This window comes from Neolamprologus multifasciatus, chromosome 15 (genome assembly GCF_963576455.1).
Source record: "Neolamprologus multifasciatus chromosome 15, fNeoMul1.2, whole genome shotgun sequence".
In the NCBI taxonomy this organism is placed as follows: domain Eukaryota; kingdom Metazoa; phylum Chordata; class Actinopteri; order Cichliformes; family Cichlidae; genus Neolamprologus; species Neolamprologus multifasciatus.
In genome coordinates this window covers 36952008-36966303 of record NC_140453.1, presented here as the reverse complement: position 1 = coordinate 36966303, position 14296 = coordinate 36952008, and the positions used below count along the sequence as shown (strand labels likewise).

General features: G+C 42.3%; 1 protein-coding gene across 1 annotated transcript in view; it reads left to right on the top strand.

The window, feature by feature from the left end:
• The window catches only part of mdn1 (midasin AAA ATPase 1), a 61051-nt gene that overhangs the window by 16799 nt on the left and 29956 nt on the right, over positions 1 to 14296 (top strand). The window contains exons 25-43 of the mRNA XM_085134102.1: positions 148 to 356; positions 557 to 703; positions 788 to 929; positions 1004 to 1138; positions 1647 to 1785; positions 2807 to 2939; positions 3289 to 3419; positions 5207 to 5345; positions 5771 to 5885; positions 6346 to 6606; positions 6692 to 6889; positions 8072 to 8280; positions 8358 to 8480; positions 8610 to 8807; positions 9267 to 9374; positions 11385 to 11573; positions 13402 to 13491; positions 13586 to 13849; positions 13938 to 14202. Of these exons, the coding sequence (XP_084990228.1) occupies positions 148 to 356; positions 557 to 703; positions 788 to 929; positions 1004 to 1138; positions 1647 to 1785; positions 2807 to 2939; positions 3289 to 3419; positions 5207 to 5345; positions 5771 to 5885; positions 6346 to 6606; positions 6692 to 6889; positions 8072 to 8280; positions 8358 to 8480; positions 8610 to 8807; positions 9267 to 9374; positions 11385 to 11573; positions 13402 to 13491; positions 13586 to 13849; positions 13938 to 14202 (3195 nt within the window). The remainder of the gene's footprint in view (positions 1 to 147; positions 357 to 556; positions 704 to 787; positions 930 to 1003; positions 1139 to 1646; positions 1786 to 2806; positions 2940 to 3288; positions 3420 to 5206; positions 5346 to 5770; positions 5886 to 6345; positions 6607 to 6691; positions 6890 to 8071; positions 8281 to 8357; positions 8481 to 8609; positions 8808 to 9266; positions 9375 to 11384; positions 11574 to 13401; positions 13492 to 13585; positions 13850 to 13937; positions 14203 to 14296) is intronic.

Sequence of the window (14296 nt, the reverse complement as noted above, 5' to 3'; positions counted from 1 at the left end):
TTTCACAAAGCATCCAAACCATTTGGGAAACTGTCAGAGAATAAAAATTGCCAATAAATGAGAATCCCAGTTAATTACCTTAACTGCTAATGTGAAGTAGCAGTCGGCCCCAGTCCACATGGCTAATTTTATTTGTCTTTGATTAAGGCGTTCTTATTGATGCTATGAGGAAAGGCTACTGGATCATCCTAGATGAGCTGAACCTGGCCCCCACTGATGTTCTGGAGGCCCTCAACAGATTGTTGGATGACAACAGAGAACTCTTTGTGGCTGAAACTCAGGAAGTCATCAGTGCTCACCCCAGGTTCATGCTGTTTGCTACCCAGAATCCCCCTGGTCTCTACGGTGGTAGAAAGGTATAGCATTCCTTTAGCTTAGGAAGATGGATAAAGTAGCTGTGAAGTGAAATATTATTTGGATAGAAATCATGAAGATTTTACATGATCATAAAGGTACGGACAGGGCTTTTTATGAAAAAAACAAAAAAACACACACAAAAAAGTTGGCAGAACGTGTGTATTCATTATATATATTAATTCTATGCAACACTATCTAGGTGCTCTCCAGGGCTTTTAGGAATCGCTTTGTGGAGCTACACTTTGATGAGCTTCCCAGTGCAGAGCTGGAGATCATCCTTCATCAGAGGTGCAGCCTTCCCCCATCTTACTGCACCAAGCTAGTGAAAGTCATGCAAGACCTTCAGGTAAGTGTTGCACTGTCTCTCGCGTCTACTCGTATCTTTCTATTACTTGCCTGTTCTCGTTGATCCTGACTAATTGTTCTACAGTCCTTGCGCAAAGGATCCTCTGTGTTTGCAGGCAAACATGGCTTCATCACCCTTAGAGATCTTTTCCGTTGGGCGGACCGCTACAGGCTGGAGGAACAGGCAGAGGCCTCTCGGGACTGGCTGCAGCATTTAGCAGATGATGGTGAGGCTCATTAAACAACCCGTTAAATCACTTCCACACAGAGACCCTAAATTGCAATTTTCCCTCCCCGACAGGGTATATGCTTCTGGCAGGACGTGTGAGAAAACCTGAAGAAGAGGTCATCATCCTGTCCATCCTGGAGAAGCACTTCAAACGAACGGTGAACCCGGAATATCTGTTCTCTCAGAAACAGGTTGCCAGCCAGTTCAGTGAGTCAAACGTATTTCATGACATTTTCATCCCCAATGATGATACTTTCCTTACTTTGCACTAAATGAGCGTTTAGTCTGCTTACATTACTTTAATGATAGCAGCACTCAAGTTGCATGCACTTTCTCTCTTAGCTTTCTATGTTAACTGTTAACATTTTAGTTGACATGGAATACTTAACATTGCTGATTTTATCTGTTTGTAAAAACAATGGCAGGTGTCACTGTAATATACACTTGCTTAAAATCTGCAGCATCTGCTTCATGCACTGACATTTAGAATTCAGATACAGTGAACAGAGTTAAGTATGATGTTGAAAGCCTGTAACCAGTATTGTGTACATGGGTGGAGTACATGGGTAGCGCCAAATCACAGCAACAGCTGCCTCGAGGCGACTACTGTTGTACTGTGCTTTATTATATTAGAATACAAAACAAGTCGTTTTAACTAAGAAAACGGAATTGTTCAGCTCGTGATCAACACAGTGTTGTTTGATGATCTCAACAGGTCCCTTCATCGACAGCATTGCTGGAGTCCCAGAGGAGTTCCGACATGTGGTGTGGACACAGGACATGAGGAGACTGGCTGTGCTCCTCGGTCGAGCGCTGCGATTTGGCGAGTCTGTCCTGCTTGTAGGAAACACTGGGTAATATTAAGATATTATTCTTAATATCTGGGGAGTAATGAAATACTTTAACTCTACTTGAGTATAATTTTTAAGTATCTGTACTAGAGTATTTTTTTTTTTTTTTCGGACAACCTTTTACTTTTACACTCTATATTTTTAACTTCCTAGGACCTGGCGTCCACATATGTGGACATCACATTTTGGGTTGTCTAGACCAAAATACTAAACTCTCAGGAGGTTAAATAAATATCTGAACCTTCTACTCAAATTTTCAAAACAGACTTGTTATATTCGCTTGAACAAATTTGAGGGGAGTTGTTATTTCACATCCCTATGGGCCTAATACACGAAAGATGATCCTATTTTCATATTGCGAAGTGTGGTGTATAACAACCAAAGGTAGACTAATAGTGTTATTTAAAAGACTCTACTGTGATGGATTCAAAGTACAGACTAGTGTGTGGCTGTGGGGCCCATGGTTATAATTTGATATACATCAGGTGTAGCAGAGATGAATTTGAAGTTAAGCTGACGATGCTTTGATTAATTCACTGAATTCAACCTTCACACAAACTTTATAGTGTATAATATAAAGAAACATAAACAGCGTACTGTCAGTGTAGAGGATGGGAATAAGTTGTGATTCTTTTCCCCATGCTGAGCCACTAGAACCGGTTTTAGGGTTCTCACATATGCTTTCCATTAGATGATATACCGACGAACCAGGTAGTTTTTGAACTCCAAGTAAATTGAGTCAGTCTGAAAGTGCAACTCCAGTCAGTCTCTGTTCCTACACTTAAGTGCTTTCTATCTTACATTCACACACATTCATCCACTGAACACATTGGGGAGCATCTGGGGGGTTCAGGATCTTGATTGATCAGCTCTAACTCCTGAGCTATAGCCACCGCATAATGTACAAAAACAGATTTGTGAGAGTCATGTCTTCATGTTTACTGTGCAGATACGTGTTTTTTTTTTTTTTATACATAAATGTCTAATGTCATGCGTTTTGTATGTGCTCTTGCTCCTTCACCAGATGTGGAAAGACCACCATCTGTCAGCTGTTTGCTGCTTTGGCTGGACGGAAGTTCTTTTCAGTCAACTGTCACCTCCACATGGAGACATCTGATTTCCTGGGAGGACTCCGGCCTGTCAGACATACACATCAGGTAGTGATAAGTCCTCACTGGGGCCACTAGTGATATTCAAAATGTGCAGGAAAATATGTTCTCCACAGTACTGAAAGTTGTTCATCTGAATCTGTTGTTCATCCCATTCAAAAAGTGGAAAGATTCTTGCCCCCATCATGTCAACTGGGGTGGGGTGGGCAGGTTAGTTAGTTAACTTAGAAAGTTAACTACATATTTCTATATATATTATTATATATCTGTGATGCATTTCTGTAAATTCTTATTATTAAATTGGACTTGTGTTGATACATTATAAAGAAAATCCTGGTTAGTAGTGTAGAAGCACGAACTTCTAAACTAAACTAAATATATGTGCATGTCTGTGTAGAATGACGGGGAGGACGGCAGACTGTTTGAGTGGCATGATGGGCCCTTGGTACAAGCCATGAAGGAGGGAGGTGTCTTCCTCATGGATGAAATCTCATTGGCAGACGACTCTGTCCTAGAGAGACTCAACAGGTACCCACACAAAATATACATGGTCCATATCTACGCTTGTCTTGAGGGTCAACAACCCTGCAGCTTAAGAAAGTAAAATAAAAGAAGAAAATTGTTTAGATGCTTTAGAAAGCAGAAAAACTGTACAGAAGTTTTTTGCAGTATTTTGTTCTGAATGTTATACATGCTGCAAATTGAAGTTTACCTAGTAATCAGTATTTTTTTTTCTGCCACTGAAAAGTTACTATATAGGAGGCTGTTTGTACTTAACACATTAACTTAAACAATTAAACAAAAAACCTTATCAAGTGGCCCAAAATGCTTTGTGAAAATTAGAGTTAGCAAGATCATAACGGAATAAATATGTCTTTATTATACTGATAGAATAGTGATATGTTGGGATCTTGGGTATTTTCACAAATGGCATTAATATTACATCTTAATCAGAATCAGAAAGACTTTAATTATCCCCAAGAGGCAATTAAGATACAACAGAGCAGCATGACGTTGAAGATAAGGACAGGGAATAAACGGGCAATAAGAGTGAGATAAATACACACAGAATATACAGTATATACACAGTTTTAAAATTACAGTTTTAAAATTAAAGTGACTGAAGGTGAATAAATAACTGTCAGTGACTAAAAGCGAATAAAGTGTTGGTAGTATAAGAAGAGTGTAGTTTATGTTTCTGGTGTGGAAATGATCTTATCGGCTGGAGTTAAAAAGCAGAGTGGCTTTGGGGACAAAGGTGGCTCTCCTCCTCTCAGTCCTGCAGGAAATGCAGTGGAGGTGTCGCCCAGAGGGGAGCCATTGAAATGCAGGGTGAAGAATGTGAGAGGGGTCACTGATGATTTTGGCTGCCTGTCTGAGGGCCTGTTGGCTGAAAACCTGTGCCAGAGTTCTGACAGGCAGGCCAATGATTTTAGAGCACACTGATGCAGTGTGCTGCAGTCTGTTCCTGTTCTGAAGGCTGAGGGAGTGGAACCAGCAGGTGATGGAGAAGCCCATGATGCTTTCCAGGAAGGCATAGTAAAAAGTCATCATGATGGGTGTGCTGACTCCAAAGGAGTTGAGTTTCTGAGGAGGTATAGCTGTTTGTGGCACCTCCTGAGAATCTCCTCTGTGTTAGCAGAGAATTTCAGGAGGTTGTCAAAGATGGTTCCCAGGTATTTGTACTCCCCAACTACCTCTACTGGCTTCCCGTGGATGGTGGTGGTGACTGAAGCAGCCAGATCCCTCTGCCTACTGGAGAAGGTCACCACCATCTCTTTGGTTTTGCTCACGTTCAGTTTAAGTTTGGAGCTGTCACACCACTCTACAAACTCCTGAAGAGTGGACCCGTGGTGTTGTGAGGGGCCTGACAGCAGTGACAGGAGAACTGTGTCGTCAGCATATTTCACCAGGTGACAGTTGGGCTGTGTGGATCTGCAGTCATCGCTGTAGAGGATGAAGAGCAGGGGGGAAAGCACAGCCCTGGGGGGAGCCAGTGGAGGTGGAACAGAAACCGAAAGAGAGTTGTTGACCCAAGCTTTCTGAGTCCTGTTGGTCAGAAAGTCTTAAGTTAACATTGTTAACATACAACCTTAAGTTGTATTTGCACTCGATTGCTTGTAGTTGTAGCGTTCACTTGTTTGGTACTTAAGAAAGGTTATGTCTTGATGCACGCTCAGTCATCCAGGTAAGGAAATGAACAGAATTGACTTTTTGGAATGTGAAAAGTTTCTCTGAGCGTAAACTTGTCAACATTTAATTTTAAAAACACTGCACAAGCTTTGACCTTTGATAGTGTGTTTGTTTGCTACCAGTGTTCTGGAGACAGAGAAGTCCCTTGTACTGGCAGAGAAGGGCAGCGGAGATCGTGGTGACGTGGAGCTGATAAAAGCAGCTACAAATTTCCGTCTGGTCGCCACCATGAACCCTGGTGGAGACTTTGGCAAGAAAGAGGTGATGAAATGATGCAAAATGGTACAAGCTACTGTTTTTCCTATAGGGAAGTTTTTGTTCGACTTTGATGCTGCACAAAATAGCTGCTTCCACATTTATAATAGAACAAAAACAAAGAAGACACAAACAAACCACGTGAACTGTTGCAAGTCACAGCCCCAGATTACACGCATTGAACATTTTAAACCACACATATTTTTATGCAGCATTACACTGCACAAAATATCCAAATATTGCAGAAATTAGACCTGTTGTACAGATCTGTCACAAACATTAAACTTTACCTTTTATTGTACATTGCACATATTATACCTAGAGTGGCTGGTGAAACACAAAGTCATGATAATGGACTTATTTATGTGCTGAAGTTGTGAGATGGAACTTTACAGAGGTGATTATACTTGTGCATGTATGTTTCTTCACAGCTCTCTCCAGCCTTACGAAATCGTTTCACAGAGATCTGGTGCCCTCAGACCAACAATCGCAGTGACCTGGTTAAGATCATCCAACACAACTTGCGCTCAGGCCTCTCTCTTGATGGTAACCCATTTACAGTTCACCGGGTTTAAAATGGCCAAGTGCATAGTTTAAAAAGCGTTTGACTTTTATGTTATGAACCATGTATGATATTTTTTCGTTAACTTCAGTTTTATTCTTCTGGTTTGTCCCCACAATTCCACATTGTTTCCAGCAGTAGCAGGCAGTCATTTTAAAAAAGACAGCTCTAATACACACTTTGTTGAGCAGTATAACAGGTGTAGTTAGAGCCTCGAGTCTAGAACATGGGAGACTATTTAGCATTTAAAGAGATACACGTTTCTCAGAAGTTTGAGACTAAAGAAGAGCTAAAAACCAGAGTGAATATTGAGTTGTGTAGCAGATGTGGAATTTCCATAGTGTGCTGTTGCCATTGAGTTCTCATTAGAGGTTATGTTAAACAAGGTGATAATTAAAATGACTGATTTCAAGCAGGTGAATATAACTTTTTAATTGAACACAGGTGGGGACGTTGCAGAGCTAATGCTAGACTTCATCGAGTGGCTCACACAGCAAGACTTTGGCCGCCGCTGCATCCTGAGTGTTAGAGACATTCTTTCATGGGTCAACTTCCTCAATGCTGTGTGCGAGCGGGATGAAGATAGCTTCATGACCATGGGAGCTATTGAAGATGAAGATGAAGCCGAGTGGGACCTGCGTCTGGACACTGTTACTGCCTTCATCCACGCTGCTTGTCTCGTTTATATCGATGGCATCGGCTCAGGTGAGCTGACGGCTTATGTTTAAATTCCGCTGAAAGTTTGGGACTGAAAGAAATTGTTGGTAGATCCATTCTGGCTTCTTTGCAGGGACCACAGCCTCCTGTGCAGACGGTGTCCTCCTTGCTCGTCGTCTGTGCCTGAGCTTCCTGCAGCAGAGACTAAGCAAGATGACCAAGCTGGACCAGGATGTAATGGATGCCCTGAGAGTGTATGACAGCAATTTGCCACGGGAGCCTCAGTGGGGAGAAGATTTCTTTGGCATTGATCCCTTCTACATCGCATTAGGTATACATTTAGTGATTCCTTAATGTGCTATTAAGGAATCACCGGGCTAGAATAGCCTGGACATATCCACACCATTTTTTTATTTTAATCTAATCTAATCTAATTCAAGCTGAGTTTTTAGTGCAATAAAGTTCACTACAATGTGATGCAGTAGCTCTATGTCCACCCATAGAGGGCTAGTTGCCCGCTCTAGAACAGCTGCTTTATTCCGAGATGTGGATCCTGTTCTGCACCACTTCTACAAAGACTTTCTTTACATGAAACTACACATGCTCATGTATACTACCGGTCAAAAGTTTTAGAACACCCCATTTTTCCAGTTTTTTATTGAAAATGATGCCGCTTTAATGTCTCACTGAACTCTGAAATGAAAGCATAGTACAAATAAGCAATTGGAGGAATCAATTTATAGACCAAAATGTATTCTAAACTTTTGACTCATCAAAGTAACCACCTTTGGCAGATATAACAGCTGAAAGCATTCGTTCTACAATAAAAACCAGTAGAAGTTCTTCCCATATCTGTTGCAGAAGTTCCCATAAATGTGTGGCACTTGTAGGTTTCTGTGCTTTCACTCTTCTGTCCAGTTCATCTCAAACCATCTCCATGGGGTTTAAGTCTGGAGACTGTGCTGGTCACTCCACGTTTTCAAGCTTACCATCTTGTTCTTTTTCCTGAGGCAGTTCTGGCATAGCTTGGACAATGCAAGCTGTTAACTCCCAGAAACTTTTCCTCTGATTCAGTTGTGTCTTTGGGTCTGTCAAACCTCTTCCTGTCAGAGTTTGTTTTTGAGTGCCTTTTAATGGTGAAGGAAACTGTACTCACTGACACCTTGACTTTGTTTGCAGTTTCTCTGTAGGAAACACCTACATTTATAAGTGTTATGATGGACTGTCTGTCTTCCATTTTTTGTATCATTCTGAAATGTACATCATTTTACAGTTTTGGGTATCCTTACCTTTTTATTTAACCTCTGGCAGTTAGTTCACCACTTACCTTTGTACCATTTCAAGCTATTCATTTGACTTGAATGACTTGAATTGTAATAAATAACTAGAATAACTTTTTGACCGATAGTGTACAGTGGACCTGTCTTCCATGATAACACACATACAACTGCTTAAGTGCTTGTGATGAGTTCACTGGTGTTTGCGTAATGTCTTATAATGCCTTTGTTTCCAGGGCCTCACACCGAGAGCCGTAGCCTGTCAAACTACGCCATTGCAGCAGGCACCACTGCAGTGAATGCTCAGAGGATTCTGCGGGCACTGAAGCTGCAGAGGCCTGTGCTACTCGAGGGCTCACCTGGCGTGGGAAAAACCAGCCTGGTGGCTGCACTAGCAAAAGCTTCTGGAAACCATCTGGTCAGAATCAACCTGTCGGAGCAAACGGTAAATTGACATGCTCAGCACTGTGCTCTGAACTCGACTCTAAAGCCTCTGGTAATGATGACATACACTCTCTGCAGGATGTCACCGATTTATTTGGGACAGATCTCCCAGTGGAGGGTGGGAAGGGAGGAGAGTTTGCGTGGCGCGATGGCCCCCTTTTGGCTGCTTTGAAGGCAGGGCACTGGGTGGTACTGGACGAGGTAGGGATCACTCTTCTGGCACTCTTGCAGTTTTGTACACTGATTTTATAGTTTTGCTCTAATGTTTTTCAAACTCCAAACAATCTGATTAGACTGATCAGCTGTATTATTGGTGTTTTTCCATCATAGTTGAACTTGGCCTCTCAGTCAGTGCTGGAAGGCCTGAACGCCTGCTTTGATCACCGAGCAGAGATCTACATTCCAGAACTGGCCATGAGCTTTCAGGTACAGCATGACAAGACGAAGATCTTTGGATGCCAGAACCCTTTCACTCAAGGTGGCGGGCGTAAGGGGCTGCCCAAATCCTTCCTCAACAGATTCACTCAGGTAAGACCTGATTAAGGGTTTTTGCTTTTTTATTTATTTTTTTATTTTCATAGAAAAGCTTTTATGGGCGGTAGAATAGTCTTAATAGACAGTTATTTAGTTGGCCAGATCCACTTAAAAATTAAGAGTAAGATTTTTATAATGTGCTTGTTGCAGGGGATAAAAAAAGACTTGGTGTGTCAGGTTTCAGCTATTTTTTATTTGTGAATAATTTCAGTCACTGTGATTGCTTATCACACCATAAACATGTGAAAACTACAGTGTTGACATCTGTGCCTGTTCAGAAAAGTTGTGCAGTTGTGCAAAAACAATGTAGGCAGTTTTTGTAAAACACTCCAATTCTACAAAGTAACCTTAAAATGACCTCTGAACTATGATGGATCAGCCAGATGAGCGACTCCATCATTCATATTCTGGTTGCTTTTTTTCATGAACTCTTATCTGGCCCTGTCTTCCCAGGTTTTTGTGGACCAGCTCACCAGCAAGGACATGGAGTTCATAGGAGACTTGATTTTTCCCAGTATCGACAAGGAAATTGTTATCAAAATGGTCGAATTCAGTAACAGGGTATGCTTTTCTCTTTTCCTTTATTTTGTTGGTTTCTGTTAGGTTTTCCGCACATTTATTATATCTACTTACTTAATTGATGCTAGAACATGGTTGGACTCATTTTGCCTCCAAAACTAGATTAATTTTTGTGTGGCATAGATTTAAAAAAGTGCTGGAAACATTCCTTAGAGTTTCTAGTCCATATTGGTTTAATAGGATCACACAGTTGGTTGTTATTTGTCGGTTGCACATCCATGAAGCGAATCTGCCGTTCCACCACATCCCAAAGACGCTGTATTGGATTGACAGTGTAGCCTGTTTGAGCACAGCAAACTCGTTCTCATGGTCAAACAACTAGTTTGTAGTGATTTGAGCTTTGCAACTTGATGTGTTACTTTGCTAGAAGCAACCCTTAGAATATGTATCCACTGTGGACAGAGACGATTGTCTCATTCATCAACAACAGTCAGGTAGGCTTGGCATGTGAACAATGGTCAGTTGGTACTAAAGCACCCAAAGCGTAGGTCAAGAAATATTGATGCTGTTACCCTGCCACCAGCAGGGTGCCATTGATAAGCTAGCATGGATCCATGGTAAATGGTAAATGGCCTTCATTTGTATAGCGCTTTACTCAGTCCCTAAGGACCCCAAAGCGCTTTACACTACATTCAGTCATTCACCCATTCACACACACATTCACACACTGGCAATGGCAAGCTACATCGTAGCCACAGCTGCCCTGGGGCGCACTGACAGAGGCGAGGCTGCCGGACACTGGCGCCACTGGGCCCTCTGACCACCACCAGTAGGCAAACATGGGGTTAGTATCTTGCCAAGAATATTTGGCATGCAGCCAGGAGGCAGCCTGGGATCGAACCACCGACCTTCTGATTAGTGGCTGACCTGCTCTGCAGGTCTTTTGTCTATGCCACAATCCATCAGTGCATTTCTTCAGGCTTTAAGGGAAAAGTGGGCTAATTGCTTGCTAAAAGACATGATGACCTAATGAGAGTTTGCTCAAATCAACCTGATCTGTTCTGGTTAAACCAGGATTGCACTGTCTGGCAGTAATTTCCTGCGTGCTTTCTTTTTAGAGGACACCCTGCAGTAAGTGTCACCACATCAATATGTCCCCTCCATCCAGTCCGCTTTACTGAGTGCTCAGGGTTCCAGGCTTGTGTGGAGGTTTACATTTCAACAGAATTATCTAAAGCATGCCGCCATGAAAACCTAGACAAACTGATCTGCTGAATTCTTTTCTAAATTGGATATTGTCGTCCAGTTTTGAGAATTTCAAACTCCAAAACCATTTTTGTCTCTGTGAAATATCAAGTAACATAAACAAGCCTCCTGTTATGTTAGTTATATGACATGGATCTCTGACATGACAGTGATGAGTGTTAGGTATAATGCATCACCAGACCAGAGAAAACGCCATCCGTGATGGACTGAAAATCTCATTTTACACCTTGGTCACCAGGTGCTAGTGTGGGTCGCGTTTTTCAGTTGCTTACTCTGCATCATAGCGCCAGGTTGGAAAGCATGTAAAGCTGGTTTTATGGTCCCACAAAGGTAGCGTGTTCACTGTCCACTCCACTTCAGGGGGTGCCCGTCTGCCAGCAGTGAGCTCTATTGCCAGATTGAGGCATTGTCCAAAGTATGGGTCTTCACCAGATGCTTACGTCAACTTGGCAGTGGCTAAACTACTCACTCCTACATGAATTGATCCCTTTTAACAACCAAGTAAACTCTTTAAAGAGTGTGCTGTTGCTGGGTCTTGTCATCAATATTTACACACTGACAGTCCATGGACAGTGCACCCAATTCACATTGGGTAATTCCAGTTCCCAATGTGAATTGGGAACTGGAATAATGAGGTTTATCATTTAACCTCATTATTTAAACTTTGGCTATGTTTAATGCACAAAAGCATTAATGTATGTGCACTGTATGTAACAAAATATAAAGAAAAGCATAAAGGGTGCTTTTTTATTTTAATGCATTTTTTTTAATGTGTTCTCTCCACAGCTAGTCCAGGAAGTGTGTAAAGACAGACATTGGGGTCAGAAAGGAAGTCCCTGGGAGTTCAACCTGCGTGACTTGTTCCGTTGGTGTCAACTTATGCAGGCTGACCAAGCACCTGGATTTTTTAACCCAGGCCAGCATGTGGCATTGGTGTATGCTGACAGAATGAGAACTGAGTCTGATAAATCTCAGGTAAACTGTTTTACCAGCTTTTTCATAGCCGGCTAAGTATGTGAATGACAGTTTGACATACAGTTTAAGTGCTCGTTCCTTATCACATCTGTAGTCAATTTAGAATCGCAAAACATTGCATGTCTTCAGACGAGGAAGCAAACTTCATTGTCATAAGCCAAGTGTACTGAAACTGTAACTTTGGACTTTTCAATCTGTTAAATGTGGTGTTCTACAAGGGTTTGTGTTTAGCCCACTACAATTTTGAATTTCCTCTTATTGAAATATCTCGATATCCTACGGACTACAACAGTTTGACTTCCTATAAGAAGAGAAAAGAACATTAAATCGCAACAAATAGCACTATTGGAATACCTCCACTGTGATTTTATCAGAAGCTTAAAACCAAGTTGGCTGGCTCGGTGATATTCATGTCAGGAGGGGCTAGGACTGTTCTCCAATAAGGCAGGACTTTCACTGCAAAAACCTCTTATCAGAAGCATGTTGGAAACTGTGCTGCTGCTGAAAAACCCAACAATCATATGACCCCCTATGAGCAAGCACTTTGGCGACAGTGGGAAGGAAAAACTCCCTTTTAACAGGAAGAAACCTCCGGCAGAACCAGGCTCAGGGAGGGGCGGCCATCTGCTGCGACCGGTTGGGGTGAGAGAAGGAAGACAAGATGAAAGACATGCTGTGGAAGAGAGACAGAGGTTAATAACAGATATGGTTCAATGCAGAGAGGTCTGTTAATACATAGTGAGCGAGAAAGGTGACTGGAAAGGAAAAACTCAATGCATCATGGGAATCCCCCGGCAGCCTACATCTATTGCAGCATAACTAAGGGAGGATTCAGGGTCACCTGGTCCAGCCCTAACTATATGCTTTAGCAAAAAGGAAAGTTTTAAGCCTAATCTTAAAAGTAGAGATAGTGTCTGTCTCCCGAATCCAAACTGGAAGCTGGTTCCACAGAAGAGGGGCCTGAAAACTGAAGGCTCTTCCTCCCATTCTACTTTTAAATACTCCAGGAACAACAAGTAGGCCTGCAGAGCGAGAACGAAGTGCTCTAATAGGGTGATATGGTACTACAAGGTCATTAAGATAAGATGGGGCCTGATTATTTAAGACCTTGTATGTGAGGAGCAGGATTTTGAATTCAATTCTGGATTTAACAGGAAGCCAATGAAGGGAAGCCAAAACAGGAGAAATCTGCTCTCTCTTTCTAGTCCCTGTCAGTACTCTTGCTGCAGCATTTTGGATTAGCTGAAGGCTTTTCAGTGAGTTTTTTGGACATCCTGATAATAATGAATTACAGTCGTCCAGCCTGGAAGTAATAAATGCATGAACTAGTTTTTCAGCGTCACTCTGAGACAGGATATTTCTAATTTTAGAGATGGAAATGGAAGAAAGCAGTCCTACATATTTGTTTAATATGTGCGTTGAAGGACATATGCTGGTCAAAAATGACTCCAAGGTTCCTCACAGTGTTACTGAAGGCCAAGGTAATGCCATCCAGAGTAAGAATCTGGTGAGATACCATATTTCTAAGCTTTTCAGCGCCGAGTACAATGACCTCAGTTTTATCTGAATTAAGAAGCAGAAAGTTAGCGGCCATCCAGGTCTTTATGTCTTTAAGACATTCCTGCAGTTTAACTAATTGGTGTGTGTGTTATCTGGCTTCATGGACAGATAGAGCTGGGTGTCATCTGCATAGCAGTGAAAATGTATGCTATGTCTTCTAATGATGCTGCCTAAGGGAAGCATGTATAGCAGTTATTGGGTACTGGGAGTCAGTTATACTTTAGTTCATGACCAGTGGCAATACTGAACCTCCTCTCGTGCTGTATAGGTGCTGTCTGTGTTCAGGAAGGTGTTTGGGGAGGACTTTGAGCCTTACTGCGGCCCCAGAGAGTTCCACATCACTCCATTCAACCTACAGGTTTGTTGATTTGTCAAAACAATAAAACTTGTATTGTTTTATTTCATTTCAAATCATAGTTTGCAAATTACCCTCCAATCATTTGCTGTTGCAGGTGGGCTACTCTGTGTTGCATCGCAGTGGTGGAGCCAATGTGGCTCCAGACACACCGCTGTCCATCACACACCAGTGCTTAAGGCCTCTGGAGTCCCTGATGAAGTGTGTGGAGATGGGCTGGATGACCATACTGGTCGGCCCCACAGCAAGCGGAAAGACCAGCCTGGTGAGACTGCTCTCTCTACTGACTGGACATCGCCTCAGAATCATGGCCATGAACAGTGCCATGGACACCACAGAGCTACTGGGAGGCTTTGAGCAGGTGACACTGAGAACTCAGGTCTTTGTTTATAACCTGAAAATAGCAGACCCCGTCAACCTGCGGTCTTTCCCTTTTTTCCTCATTGCAGGTGGATATCATGCGCCCGTGGCAGCAAGTTCTGGAGAGTGTAGATTACATAGTTGCCATGGTAATAAGGCGTGGATTGATGTCACTTGATGGTGGCATCCAGGACACGGAGTTCTTGCTGCAGACATGGGGCCTGTTCTGCCATTGGCTGAAGCAGGAAGGACTGCAAAGAACTGGAGGAACAATCAACTCTGAAGCACTGAACAAGCTGGAGATTATCATCCTCCTGCTGCAGAAACTCAACACCAAGCTCAAAGTGTTCACTGGTAACAACCAATTATTGAGTACAGACAAAATATAAAGGGAACAGTTTTAAGTGTCTTACTTGTTTTGTTTTTTGGTTGTTGTTGTTGTTGTTTT